The following is a 15,018-nucleotide window of genomic DNA, read 5'->3' on the forward strand; positions in this document are numbered from 1 at the left end:
CCTTAAATAAAATATATTCCATGTTTAAGATGTAGTCATTGTGCATGTGTTTTATTTAGTTTTAGATTTTTAGATAGATCTTGTGTTTTGAAATTATGAATTATTGGTGCTTTTCTTTCACTTTTAGTCATTTTACCTGTGTCCTTTTGTGATCAACAGTGTTGGATTGTAAGTGATTACCTGTAATGACAATTACATAATCACCAGATTATATATGTAAAAATGTGTAGATTATAGATTATAGTCAGTGATTACCTTCATGATAACCAATGCTTTTCAACCCTCTAGGATCTATAGCTCGACAGGGGGACAGTGTAAATCTCATGCTGTGCTTCTTTTCTTACGAGAGAAAATTCCTCCAGGTGGCCTTTTATTTAAAAAGAAAAAAGCAGCAACAAAAACCTGTTGTAAAATACACACAGTACACCTGTAGTGTCACCTGTACCGTTTTTATAAAGGTGATTTGATTTGATGATTTGAACTGTAAATGCTGAATATGCAAAATGTGTTTTATTTCCATTGAAAAATAGATGTTTAAAGAGGGGTTCTTGGGAATTTAAAACTTTGTGTGTCCATTTTTTAATATAATGTACAACATTTTCAGTGTTTGATTTTATACTAATCCACAAGTATTCAGATAAGATAAGTCTTTGTAATCTAATGGATTGTGCTATTAATATAAATAAAGAAAATAAATAAATGAAAAATAAACCAGCACTTGGCCCATGCTGCAGTTTTCAACTTCAGTCAGGCTTTGCCAAGGCCCGACTGTGAGGACTTCCTGTAGTTTGAACTGTACCATGAGTGAACGCCTACCATCTAGTGGCCAATTTAGAGAAACATTTAGAAACGCTGGAAGAGACAATTCAACTGGTCGCATAACTTCCTTTAATAAACTGAACCAAGAAAACACATATTACAAAATATTTTTTTTCCTTTTTACAGACACTTGAAACCATTTTTCTCTTTCCTTTCCTTTTCCAAAAAAAAAAAAAAAAAAAAAAAAAAAGGAAACAGAACCATGGACCATTTTTTTAAGCATGTATCATTTTCTTTATGTAGAAAATAATTGCACCAAAAAAAAAAAAAAAGCTTCTGTTGCACAAGTTGGCAGGGAGGCGACGATGTATTAGAGGAGGCTTTGAGAGCCCACCAGGAAAAGCTTGAGAAGTCAGTTTCTGTATGAGTGTGTTTGTGTATATATGTTTAGAGCTTTATACTTCGACTAGCAGAATTGCATGTGTGTTATGGAGCAGTTGATCATTATGTAGTGGTTTAATCCATATTTGAGACAGGAAAGTGAGAACTACAGGCTTAGGCTTGTTACGACACAGAGGTTTGCCGCATGTAAAAGGAAGGAAATCTTAATGTGGCCGAGAGCACATTGCAGTTCAGTTGGGTTAATGACAAACAGAATGCAATATGGAACAGCCTTTAGGTAATATGAAAAGAAAAATACAGTCCTGCAGATGTACACGGTTGTAGGTGCCATCCAAACAGAAACTTAATCCACACTTCCCCACTTGGCTGAGATCATTCGGGGGTTGTTGGGAGTCACAAAGGAGGCACAAGGCTGAAAACAGGGAAGCGAGCCAGCATTTAGGGTTTGTGGTCTTCTAGTGCTTTTCACGGTACACTCATTCCCTTAAATATACCCATATACTGTCTTTTAGCTCCAGCTAATCTTCCACTTTGTCACAGACACCACTTCATGACAGAGTGGAGGACAGTGACTTCAATTCTCCAAAACAATGATACCTTTCTTTCTTGTGGGCACTGCAGTGGACATGACAATCATTTGTTTTGAAAGTAAAGAAAGGAAAAAAGAAAAATCACAGCTGCTTTTTAAGTTGAGTGTCAATTTGGAAGCTAAACTTCATTCAAGTCAGGACCTTCAGGGGACAAGAAAGAGCAAGGAATTGCAGGTGGCGACTGTAACGAATTAGATTGTTAAAGGTCAGACCGACCGCAGGTCCAAACACTCCCTCCAACACAACATGACAGCTTGTTCAGTGGGCAGTGATCTCCACGACCTAAAAAGGCTTTTAATCTCTTTCTTTCAGACATTCATTTTCAACATCTTTGATACAACTTTAGCTACCTGCTCATGGTCCAGTGAGTCATAATCTGTAGGTGTCCCTCTGCCTTTCCTTTCAGGCCAGGGAGCTGGAGCCATCCCAAGATACCTAGGTCTGTCTTACCGGGGGATTGAAGGTCAGCGGGCGGCTCCATGGGAAAAGCGGAGGTCCTGGTCCTTAGGGAATTGTGCTGCAGTGGTAGCAGCAGTAGTCAGCAGTGCTGCTGGGGCCTCAGCTGCAGCTGAGGGTTTAGGTGAAGAATCTGCAACCCAGGGTGGAGGTGGCTGTCCCCGGGCCGGAGCATCCACAGCAGGCGAGGGGTCCTTACTGCGCTGAGGGGCCGCAGATTCTGAGTCTTGCTGAGAGATGAGCTGGAGCAAGGCGGCTGCCACGGCAGGGCTGATGTCCTGACTGGATTGGGTTTCAGACCCAGCCTGCTGGGCATTTCCAAGAAGAGCTGATGGAGGTGGCCCTGGTGGAGACGGTGGACGCTGCTCACCAGATGGAGGTATCTGGTTGGCCCCAAGCGGTTTCCTTTTTGATGCTGCACCATCTGAAGGGGCCAGACGAAGAAAGAGGACAAAACATTAGATCATAAGGTCTATGGGATATAGAACACTGAACTTAAATACCTGAGCTATCTGTACAATAATGTCTAGTCTTATATCTTGATCTAATTTGCTATTACAGGAAGTAAAAATGTATTTTGGTTAAAGTGACCGGACATGGAGTTACACTATGTTGACATTCCTACCTTCACCACAAGAGGGAGGCAGAGTACTCTAAGTTAATCTTCACATCAAGTCTATCCCAGTACCGTGTCGGTATTGTTGCAAAAACTTAACTTTGTATAAGGTCATTGCATAGATATGGTACAATAAATACTACAAATATTCAGACCTCAAAACAAAGATATGTTTGGACTATAAGAAATATACAATCAGGCAGCTAGTATCGGAAATCTTAATGGAAGAAAAAAGTTTAAAAGTGTTAATGTGACTGCTCATCGCCATTAAAGAATGTTTATTTTTTACTATATGTGTGCAAACTTTAACCAGGCAATATAATTGCATTAATGTAAGTAAAACAGATACAGCTGTATTTGCTTTTCCTCCATGCAACCACCTTAAATAAAAAAGAAAAATGCAGGAACTAGGTGAGAAAACATTAGGAAGGGCATGTACAGCTAAATGAACAGAAAGGGTGAATTATGCAGGAGAAATTTAAGCATTATAAGTATAAAAAAAAAAGGTAAGGACAAGATTACTAAACCAGGTTAGTCTTTTTGTTCTCCAATGTCCAATGCTATAAAGCTTTCAGTGGCCTTGACAAGAAATAACCAGAAGAAAACAGGACTGTTACCATTCCAGTGTCAGCAGCATAGTCAACGGTTTTATTCAACTTGCTAATCACATTTTAACTAATATCTGAGTCAGAGTGAACAGTTAAAAATAAAAACCAAAAAAAACAAAAAAAAAATGTGTGACAAACCAAAATGAAAAGAAACACATGCAGGTGAAGTCTAAAGATTCAAAACATTTATTTTCATTTGATAATTTATTAGACTTCATAAAAAGGCTGACATTACAGACTGTTTAAAGCAACATAGCTTCCTGTGAAGTATCCATGACACCTGCTTTATAATGAAAATGATGTGAGGAAGGAAAAAACACGTGTGGAGATGGGACAGATATAGTAACAAAGACTGTGAGAAAGAAACAAGGAAGAGGAAGAAACGTAGAAGGGAACAATACAGCGTGAACCTTTCACTCAAATGAATAATACTACACTTCTTTCTGGTTTATTGAGTACACCAGTGAGAGATGTCCAAGTGCAACAAACCTTCGCCTGGTTACCAGGATCACATGACGACAAAAGCTCAACAGACGTTTTGGGGGGTTTTTTTCTGCATTTTTCAATGTGCGAGGTGGTAAAAGGGGACAATGGTTGAGTGTGTGCATTTTAAGGAATGTCGGGGACAAAAGAAAGGGTGGGGGATGCACGATAAGCCTAATAGCCAAATTTATTTGGTTAACTGATCATTTTGATTTCATCAGGTAGTCTAAAGTGTAATTAATTTGATAGAGTATACAGTAATTTTGAGTACCAAAACTCAAGTCAGCTTTTTTGTTTGTTCTCTGCCCTGCTCTCCTCGTTCTTGCAGTCCCCAGTGATTTCCATCAAAATCTGGTTCCCCCTTTTTCCACCCTCTAGAGACTAAACCCAGACTTGCCCTTGCGATCAGTAGTAGAGGCGGACGAATCGCGCGTTAGTGCCTCCTCTGATTGGACGCCATTGCTCTCATCGCCTTGCTCCTCGGTTTGTGGCTTGATGATGTGACCTAAAATGAGAGCCAGCAGATTGGCCTGGTCTTCCTGGCTGAGTGGCGGGTCTCCGGATGTTGGTGAGAGTTCCTGGGGTTCAGGAGGAGGCTCTGGGGGCTGGGACCTGGCAGCAGACGGAGCCTGGTCCTCCGAAGCCCCCTGCTGGTCAGAGGTCTCACTGAGTGCGGACAGCGACTGGCTGAGAGCCTCTGGGTTGGACAGGTTGAGGAGCTGAGCCACCTGGGGTAGGCTGAGGTCCGTCTGTCCCTGGAGGAGGTTCAGCAGCACTGCCAGTTCTGTCTGGTTCAACTGTTCTGCAGCAGCTCCCAGGCCTGAACACACACATTCACCCACAATATTAGAACATTTAACACAAAACATGCTGTATGTCCATGTGTGTTGCTGCTAAAATGCTTGTGATAGCAGCTGTTACCTGACAAGTCACGCTCTAAATTGGCGGTGGAAGGAGGTTTTCCTGGTGGAGGCGGCGGGGCTGCAGCCGGGCTGGATTGGGGCCGGCTATTCTCTCCAGTGGAGGTCCCTGTCGCATCCTTACGGGGCACTTTGGGCACAGGCACATCCTCAGGCAGCCCACTCTGACGTGCACGCCGTCTCTTCTTACTCCACAGCTCGTGGCAATCCTGGTGATGAGGAAGACTGGAGGCACAGCAGGTAGATTAATTAATCAATTAATATAAGATCTATGTGAAATAAAAAGTATTCACAGTGTGCATTTAAAACATTTTTACAGATCTCTCACAATGAGAAAAAAATATATAATGTATCCGATACTATAATAGATGAAAGGTTCAAGCTGAAGCTTCAGGGCTACTGACTCTGGCGGCGGCATCTTGCTGGGCTCAATGTCACACAGGAAGTCACTATTGAGAGCCTGCTCCGATGTGCAGCGTCGGGCAGGGTCGAGGGTCAGCATTCGGTCCAGCAAGTCTAGAGCAGTAGTAGGTAAACTGCATAGAAGAGAGAGAGATTTTTCAACTGTAGGAACAGATGGAGGGTTGACCACAGCTACTTTAAGGCAGTGCAGCATGGCTACATACAAGGCAAACTCTTCCCGCAGCCGTCGTCTGTACTGCTTCTTGGGTTTCATGGTGTTGAAGAGGGGAAGTTTAATGACGTCAGGCCAGACTGCAGGACAGGGACTCCCGCACAGACGGCTGAAGGACATGGCAGAGGGAGGCATAGAGTAATGAAAAAAAACAGATAAATGTGTGAAGGTCGATGCAGAGGTTATTACTTCGGTGTTGTGTTCAGGAAAGGGAAGCCTACCTGATCAGCTCCAGCTGCAGAAGCTCCTGGTTAGCCTGGAAGATGGGCTTCTTGGTAAACAGCTCTCCCAGAATACACCTGAGTCACGACAGAGAATGTGTAGGGGTAAGAGGATAAATTTACACAGATTAAACTTGAACTAAGTTAAAACTTTTTGAATAAGATACATTTCCAACAATTCACATCCCATAAGACTTTCCCTCTGATTCTGACATCAGTAATCAGATAGACAAAGAAGCGTGTGTGAATATAAATGTGTGGAATTTCATGGCTTGTGCAAAGGTTCAGAATTAATGTTATTTTTTTACATACTGCTAGAAAAACAACAAACAATTTGCACTGATGTGATAAACCAAGTTAAAATCTGGCAGCAGAGCACAGGAGAAAAAAGAAATTCTCGCCTCACTGAGTTGAATTTGCCTTTTGGTGCAGCAGGATTAAAATGTAACAGACAGAGTGTGCTGAAAACATCCAGTCCACTCATAATGCTGGAAGCACATTTGCTTACATGGCAAGAAAAAAAGATACTTATAATACATCTTATTTATATCTTCTTGGCAAGTCTTCCTCCAATTACATAAAAATATCTCCAAGCACAACTATGGTATCTACCTTGGTACAGTTTACCATGGTGGGAGGGAAGCTGTAATCTACTAAGAGATTGATAAATCACTTCTTTTTTTTTAAAAGGTGCTGCAGTTTTTTATAGTATTTAATGTTTAGAGATTTATTAGGTCATATCTGGATGAAAATGTGTTTATTCAAGGTTACCTTAATAATATTTAAGGTCACCTAATAAAATATTAGTCTAAATCTACATGAGTTCATGAGGCCTATACTACATTATCTATACTATAAAATAAAGGGTTATGGAAATAAAAAAAAAGGTAGAAAAACAGATTGATGTGCTATCATGTCTATGCCATACTCACCCACAGCTCCATACATCAATGGCTGGAGAGTATCTCTCTTCTCCCAGCAGGAGTTCAGGAGGGCGGTACCATAGTGTGATTACTTTATTAGTGTACGGCCGACTGGGGGAAAGGAAGGAAAGAGAGAGGACGGTGAGACGCACAGGGCCCAAACACAAACATTTCAGCTTTCACTAACTCAGAGCTCTCTGAGGGACAACAACCTAACAGACACTGCCACCTTGTGGAGAGTCATACTCACTTCATACTCACTGTGAGGTTTAATTACTGCTTCAATCATCATAAAACACATCTAATCATACATTTGAATAACAGAGGCAACCAGATGCGGTCCCCATATATTGCATACATTTAAGAGAAAAATATGTAGATGACAAACATTCTTGTCTTACCTTTCCTCTGAATTGTAAAGCCGGGCCAAACCAAAGTCAGCCAGTTTGATCTGACCTCTGTACGAATGAAAAGCAGATAACGAAAATCCAATGATTAGGCACAACACTAAGCATAAGAAAACATGCTCTGCCAACAACTGAAAATTACTCAGAACTATAGTATCTAACCCGGATTCACAAAATCTAACCATACATCTGCCTGAGAACTAGTTTTCATTTAAACAAGACAAACTTCTGAAAGTTAGGAATACTGATAAAAACCATCACTTTACTTAAAAAATGAAAAATGGGCACTGCACATTGAGAACACAAAAGCCAAATCATAAAGTGCTTTGTCATACTCAGCCTGTCAGCATAGGTGGGGTTAACAAATGTATAAACTCCGAGTCTATTAGCAGTCAGTTGTACTGTAGGTGGGCAGTGAGTGAGTCCACATTTTCAGCTATAGTAGCATTTTAGGTATTGCAGCTTGTTTTTAGCAGAGTTTTCCCTTCGATCCTGTAGTGCAGAAATTGCACCATGGGTGAGATGTTGCTGTACCCCTTCATTGCTGTTTGAAGTGGCCAATTAAATTAGTAGTAAAGTAATTCGCTTTGCTTCTGATGCACCTAAAAAAACACTTTGGACACACAAAGTTAGCCTGCTTTTGGTCTTGAGACAGTGTTTACAGACTACAGCTGCATTTTAACCAGCTGCAGTGATGTTCCAAGCTGTTGCTGTGGATAATGCTGCATTATAGTTGATGTTTGTCAGTAGATCAACAACCTGTGGGTGTCACTGACGCTTAAAAATAAACTTTAAACAGATGTTACAGCTAAACAACTGTGATTGGTAAAGCCTTCACAGTCTTCACAATATTTCACTCCTGGTGTTCATTTCTTCTGTTCCTTACCTGTTGTTGAGTAGGATGTTAGAGCATTTGATGTCTCTGTGAAGAAAGTTGTTCTTATGGCAGTAGTCCAGACCCTCCATCAGCTGGCGCATGAAGCTGCGAATGTGCTCATGGGAGAACTGGACCAGGCCCGACTCCAGCAGGCCCATCAGGTCGTGGTCCATGTACTCAAACACCAGATAAAAAGCACCTGAAAACAAATGTACATACAGAATTCAGAAACACATCTACAAAAATGAACCACGTGTCTGGATGTTAGAGAAGTAGGCATGCGATGGATGGGCTGATACGTACTCAAGACCAACACAGAGAATTGAACCTAGCTCCTCAGTAAGTTAGAAAACAGCAAGTGCTATACTGAAACTGTGCAAATATTGTGCTTTGCCACAGCTGCACAACCAGCACTGTGATGAATTTGAGAGTGTAAATCATCTCCACATAGGGCATAAAACTCCTGCAGCATTGCTATTTCTGGGTTGAAACATTAAAGGAGGTCTGCTAAAATGAATTATCACTGTGCTCCCAGATAACCAAACCAACATTTCTGTTTGTGTTTTTTTTTCTTAAATTATTGTGTGCGTATTAAAAGCAAGAAAATGTTACATCATTTCTGATTTTCTATGTTTTACTGCTTTAAATATGTATTCTGACGGTGCCAAACTTTTTTTTTTACATTAGTAATATTTGTAAAACTATGTCTATTACTTGTATGTACTACAACAGGTGTATATTTACCACACTCAGATAATTTAATATATATTTTCAAACAAGATCTACAACCTGATACGCTGATTTAAAGTTAATCTGATTCAATTCACCTCAAATTTCCTTTAATTCAGCTTAGATGGTTTTACTGTAGATTAATTTAAATGTTGACAGTATCTAAATGAATGCTATGCACAGCTGATGGGAAACATTTCCTGTGTCACTGATTATAGCCTGAAGTATAATTTGTCTAAAGACAGCAGTGAAGCAGCAGATTCCTGCAGCCCTGGCAAGTCTTTCCACCCTCTTACCTTTGTCCTTCTTAAAGTCGAGTGCATCCTGCTTGTCAGTGACAATCTCCTTCATGTTGACAACACTGCGGTGTTTGAGCTGCCGCAAAATCTTGATTTCTCTAATGGCGGTGATAGGGAAACCCTCCTTTTCATTGTCCAAGCGCACTTTCTTCAGAGCCACCAGTTCACCTGGAAAGTTGAAAAGAGTATTTAGAGAACCGGTCAAAATGTGAATTCTCTCTGCTCTCTTTAACTTGAAAGACATGAGCATTGACTAAAGTCCAGGTCATATTTCCTTACCTGTGTCTTTGTCCTTGGCCTTATACACCTGGCCGTAGGTGCCTTCCCCTATGATGCCAATTATATCAAATTTATCTACACAGCGTTTGCCCCAGTCACTCTGGGTATGTTTGCGCTCGCCATATCGCGGGCAGCAAATCCTGTAAACCATCAAAAAAATAAAACAAATGAGATTTGATGTGGGGGTCAGGAAAAGGAAGATTGGACGTGGGTGAGTTATAAAAGAAACTGACTTTGGTCTCTTCTTAAGGGCTGGCTGGGGTAGCGGTGGAGCCTGGCGGATGGGGGACTGTGGGGGTGAGGAGTCACCTCCGGGCAGAGTAGGTGGTAAAGGAAGGTCAATGAGTGATGGCCGACTGCGAATTTCCTTGTCCTTCCTTGATAGCCTCTGAGGAGGGGTGGACTTCTTTGGACTGACAGTGGAAAATACCAAATAGAGTTTTAGAGAAAAGTGTAACTGATGAAAGACTGAGAAGAAGCAAGAACTAGATATATATGCAAAACATGCATTCTTTGATTGCGTGCCAGAGATCACCATATTTTCACCAAGCTCACACTATGCACGAGAAGTCATGCAATTCTATGGGTAGGGCAGAAAAGAATGTTATCCTTCAACCTTAAATCAACGGGAGTTCAGCACATCATCAAATTTATCAGGTGCCTCTTATTTACTCTCTGTTTAGTAATGTTGACCATAAGGGCTTGCCATACAGTAAAACCAAAAACATGTGCCAATTATAGAATGTAAGTAAACTGACAACATTAACTCCCATTTGGAAATGTTTGTCTTGCTGGTATGAGAAGTAATTCAGCCAGAACTGTAGCTAGAGTATGTAGTTGCAGAAAACATCAACAATCATCAGCTTTTCCTGCAGTTTTTAACCACAGAGGGAATTCCAGATGTGTGCATTGTCTGAGGATTCTCACCTGCCCTGAGCGTTTCCCAGCAGTGCAGGCGGTAAAGGCAGGGGAGGCAGAGTCGAGGTCTTGTGGAGCGGAGTCTGGCGGGCGGGGCTTCGTGGAGGAACAGGAGCTGGCGATTTGGCCTGGGATGTGTTGGAGGGTGCAGGAGGCTGAACACCTGTTTCTGCCTGAGGAGGCGGTGGTGGAATCTGGGTGGCTGGACCGGGTGGCACAGGAGGAGAAGGCTGAGGAGGAGGAGGTGCCGGAGAGGAGGTGGAAGAGGCAGCTAGAGGGGCAGTAACCTGATCTTCGCCACTGGGCGCGCCCTGGGGTAACAACACAGGTGGTGGGGGCAGAGGTTCTGCTACTGCTGCAGAGTCTCTTTCTGGCTGTGAAGCCTCAGCTTTAGTGGACCGTGAAAAAGAGGGACCTGTGGATTTACGTGCTGGTGGAAGTGGGGAAGCACCACCACTGGCACGAGCAGCAGCCTCAGCAGCCTGCCGTTCCTTCTTCCTTCGGCTTAGCTCTGCTCCAAGGCTGGAGTTAAGTGGCAGACGAGAGGAGGGAGGGGAGCGGCTAGCTGGCCGGCTGCTGTGGGAGCTGCCACCAGCAACACCGGAGGAAGTATGCCTCTTACTACGGGACCGAGAGGAGGAGCGACGAGAAGAAGAGTAGTGCAGAGGGGAGCGACTCCTGGAACGGCCGGACCGTCTAGATAAAACAAATACATTTTTTAAAATGTCAATAACATTTTTTTAAAATGTCAAACACTTTTTTTCTGCTGCCTCTTCTCGATGCTTGAGAAGAGGATAAACATGTTTAAAAAAACAGAGAGGGTACAAGAAGAAAAGAAAAATAAAATGGCCGCTGATCACGTCATAATGAAAACAAAACCATGTGGATCTTTAGATGTGAAATCTGAGAGCAGAACTGCGAAACAACTGTTGCAGAACTAAAGGGCATATTGGATTTACACGTCTGATAGACTGAGTTTGATCCTCATTTTGTTTGTCTATCCTAGTCCACATTTGTTTGAAATCCCATTCCAGTCACAGATGTACAGCGCTGTTCTCTGAGTCAGTGAAAACTAGCTAAATTGGTAAAGAACATTTAAGCAGTTCTTAAGACATGTCCACATTTCTCAAGTCTGTGGTATTCTGCTACTCCAAATAATAATCTCTCCACTGCAAAACAAACTTTTGAACTCACATGACGGAGCTCTATTCCTTCAACAAAACATGGCATTGATATATAACTTTTATCCTGTTAACTATAAAACAATGTCATGTTCTCAGCACCAGCCGCCAGGTTTTATTTTAAGTTGCCTTTAATTTGGCTTTGAAGAAAACAGTGGCTTGTATCTGCTGTGCGACTCAGATGTAAAGATCAACGTTCAAGTCTCGGACGATCACACGAAAGGCACAAATGCTGAGCCATCGTCTGAGCTCATGTTTTACGGACATGGTGCACAGCAAAATTCAATGGCAAACGGTGATAGCACCAGCCTGTCTTGACACATCCTCCCACCTAAATTTTCTCACCCTCGGTCTATTGTCCATGTCATGAAGAGGAAAAATCTTTCTGATGGTGGGAGAAGGTCTCTGCAAGTTCAACAGGTGTGCCTGACTTAAAACTTACAATGCACGTTGCTCAGGTTTGTCTAATTTAATAGACGAATAAGAACACAGAAATACTACCAAATATGTTCCTACCAAAGCTCCATGAACACTCACCATGGCCTCTACACTTCCACCTGTCAGCATGGGTGTCTAAATGTGGGTGTAAGCTATTTTACTTCTCAGAAGATATTTTAAAAATTCCAAATATTTTCAGGGTGCCCTATACAGCACATACTCACCGAGACATGGGGCTGGTGCTGGAGGACCTGCGGTTCCCATAGGGGCTGATGGAGCGTCTCCTTGAGTAAGGGCTGCTGTCCCGCTCATAGCTGGAGGACCTGTGTCTGCTGCCGTAAGGGCTGTCTGATCTCTGTCTGCTGCGGCGAGACATGTCCCCGTACGGACTGGGGCTCTGCTGGGCCGCCCTTCGCCTGGAGTAGCTGTCGTCCCCCTGCTGGCCATACCCACTGCCCTGCGGACTCTCGCTGCCGGCCCCTCTTCTGGGACTTGGCGAAAGAGCAGAGCCGGTGCCCTTCCTGCGGGGGCTACCTCTACCCGAGGACTTGCCCTTAGGGCTTGACTTGTGGCTCTTGGAGGACTTGCGGTGGCTCCTATCTGCTCGGCTCCTCTGGGAGGAGCTGCGGCTGCCCTCCCCTCGGCCTTCTCTCCGCTGCTGCCTGTCTTTGCGAGACTTCCCTGAGCGGCTGCTCTCCTTGCTGCGAGATGAGGATGTGGAGGAAGTAGTGCTACCTACACTAGCTGCAGGCTGTACCTGGGAGGAGAGCATCAGCTCCCCGCGTTTAGACTCTCCCTCTGGCTGGACCTGGCGTTTGGATGATAGGCCCGATGAGGCCGCCTTCTCCTTGCTCTTTCCGGAGCTCCCCTTCTCACGGTCTTTGCTGCTCTTTTTCTTGTACCCACGTTCTCCATTCCCAGAGTCTCTAACTTTGTTAGGATCCTTGGACTTTTTCCGGGGGTGCCTGTGCCCCGTGTTCTCTCTACCCCCGTCTTCTCTGTCGATATCGTCCCTGTCGTAGTCTGGTGAGGGCTCCAGTCGCTCCCCGACCCCCCTCTCAGAAGGCCTGGAGGACGGCGGGTCCGAGAAAGTGTCCGAGTCGGAGCTGATATCATCGTACTCCACGAGAGGCTTCACCGTGTTGACACCAGGTGGCGCCGTATCGCCGAGGGCAAAATATTCGGGTCCTGGTGCCGCCGAGGATTCCCGATTATGTTTGGTTGATTTATGCCGTTTGCGTTTTGAAGAGGAAGAGGACATTGAAGATTTTAACTGCACCTTGCCGTCTTTGCTCGTCTTGTCTCCCGCAGAGGTATGACTCGGGGCCTGGGTCTGGTGTGGTACACCGCTGTTGCTAGATTCCGGCTTCCTCTTGGTCCCATGGTGTCGGTCCGACCCAGGCATCCCTCACGCCGGCGTCTTTTCCTCTCCTGCTACTGGGCCTCGGTGGTCCAGGCAATTCATTAACAGGAAAACAGTAGCTACTCCAAATGCCAAAATAAAAAAAAGTGTTACTAAGCAGAAACAGGGCAGGAACATACACAAAATAAACACACCAGGCCGCTCACGTCCAGTCCTCCTCAGTGCCAATTCATTCCATTGAGATCTCCAGCATAGCTCGTCAAAGAAGAAAAATGCCAAGGTGGTTTCCCAGTGCTGTAAAGTATGTACTTTGAGTTAGTCAGTGAATGAAAAAGATCCCAACCAAACATCGGAGCATTGTGGTGTCGTCTCCGTCTCAATTTAGCTAGCACTGCTAGCTAATGCTCGGCGGCTAGCGAGCTGACTCGTAAAAAAGAAAAAAAGTCCCTTTGTGAAAGGTGTCCTTGTCCGGTGCCAAGTTAAGTAAAGGTGTTTTTATTCCACAGAATTACGGTCTTAGCATTCAGAAACAAGCAAACGCCTTCATTAAAAGACGCTCGTTTCTCGAACAAAATGAAAACTTGACCCGGTTGGTACTGTTTACATGTTCCCTTTAATGTAAGTTTTATCCCCTATAAATTCAATATTGATTAGAAATCATAGTATTTTCGTGTGCAGTAGATGTTCCAGTTTATTATCAATGGCTCTGGGAATCAACCAGGCCTATATTTAGGGCGATGCTAGTGGATTTAATATCATCCACAGCCCTATCTGAAGGAGACTACAAACGCCATTGTGGCTCCTGTGACTAGCAACTTCTGCGCACAGCGGAATGAACCGGAAACAGGAACGCTGTCAATCTTGGGCGTATCTTAGCAACGGCCTATCACAACACAGAGCCCGCCTACTGTACTCGTGGTCGCGCGCCAGCGACGCAGACTGTTCAGAGAGCGGTCTGCACGAGGGGGAACATTTGTTTTAACTAGTCAGATATTATAGATGACACATTTCAGATTAATGGAGAACACACAACGCTGGTACATGTTGTGTTTTGAATTTTAAACATGCAGGAGGAAACAGAGGCAAAGCTGGATTACCAACAGGCAAAGTGGGCAACTGCCCCAGGGCCCTGAAAGCCCAAGGTTTTCTGTGTGTCATCAGTCATCTGGTTAATTTCATTACAGATTTGTTTAGGAATATGCAATACCAAGAACAATATCAAGTGGCCCAACAAGAGCCTTTACACTAGTTTCTGCTTTACTACTTAATTTTAAAACCATATCTTGGGGTGACCCCTTGTGTCAAAGTCTAGTTTTAAGACTTTAATTAATTTCAGGTTAATCCAGTCTTGATGTTGCACAATGGAATGCATATTATATTATTTAAATTAGCCTGATTAGGTGTTAGATCTAGTAGACTGTATAAAAACACCGGAATATGAAATCTTAAAATTATGGTTGATGATCAATGGATCTGAATATTCAACCACACAAACACAGGCAGAAGTGCTACTTTTATCCAGTCTGGCACCTTTTCTCTAGATTCTGTAGGCCCACTTCCTCTTTACTAGAACTCATTGTAAAGTTTTGCTGCATAGAAAGTGAGCCAAATGTCAGTACGATAATAACTAGAGTCACACCTGTTTCTCTGAATTTTAGTTTGGCCTCATATTACAAGACACCGAACTCACTGAACTAATTGCTGACTAGTGGAGAAACTAATTTTAATGATTAAAAAATTAAAATAAATAAATACATTTACATTTGTCCTTAGGTGGATTACAATAACAAGTGTCTGCTCTGTCAACAGAACCAGGTGGATTACAATAACAAGTGTCTGCTCTGTCAACAGAACCCCCACAATCCATGATAATAAAATCTCACTGAAACTTTAATCCTGCATTTATAGCATGTAT

At 43.2% G+C, this 15,018-nt stretch overlaps 1 protein-coding gene across 1 annotated transcript; it reads right to left on the reverse strand.

The window, feature by feature from the left end:
- Positions 1–865: 865 nt before the first annotated feature.
- cdk12 (cyclin dependent kinase 12) lies at positions 866–14,077 on the reverse strand. Its single transcript, XM_010739933.3, has 14 exons — positions 11,965–14,077; positions 10,131–10,817; positions 9,437–9,616; positions 9,204–9,343; positions 8,922–9,092; positions 7,906–8,095; positions 7,014–7,070; positions 6,622–6,723; positions 5,690–5,767; positions 5,461–5,577; positions 5,239–5,370; positions 4,836–5,059; positions 4,312–4,734; positions 866–2,631 (listed from the first exon to the last, which is right to left on the reverse strand). The coding sequence occupies exons 1-14, from the start codon at positions 13,143–13,145 to the stop codon at positions 2,216–2,218; spliced, it is 4,098 nt and encodes a 1,365-aa protein (XP_010738235.3). The 5' UTR covers positions 13,146–14,077; the 3' UTR covers positions 866–2,215.
- Between the last annotated feature and the right edge of the window lie 941 nt (positions 14,078–15,018).

The sequence above is a fragment of the Larimichthys crocea genome, chromosome XII, assembly GCF_000972845.2.
Source record: "Larimichthys crocea isolate SSNF chromosome XII, L_crocea_2.0, whole genome shotgun sequence".
Classification (NCBI taxonomy): Eukaryota; Metazoa; Chordata; class Actinopteri; family Sciaenidae; genus Larimichthys; species Larimichthys crocea.

Bases quoted from the DNA above. Each gene is read 5' to 3' on its own strand.
- cdk12 (XM_010739933.3), bottom strand. From the start codon at position 13,145: ATGCCTGGGTCGGACCGACACCATGGGACCAAGAGGAAGCCGGAATCT. The intron at 8,096-8,921 runs GTAAGAGGGTGG...ATTTGTTTTCAG, and splicing joins CGACTTTAAGAAGGACAAAG to GTGCTTTTTATCTGGTGTTT. The intron at 7,071-7,905 runs GTAAGGAACAGA...TCATTCGTACAG, and splicing joins AACATCCTACTCAACAACAG to AGGTCAGATCAAACTGGCTG.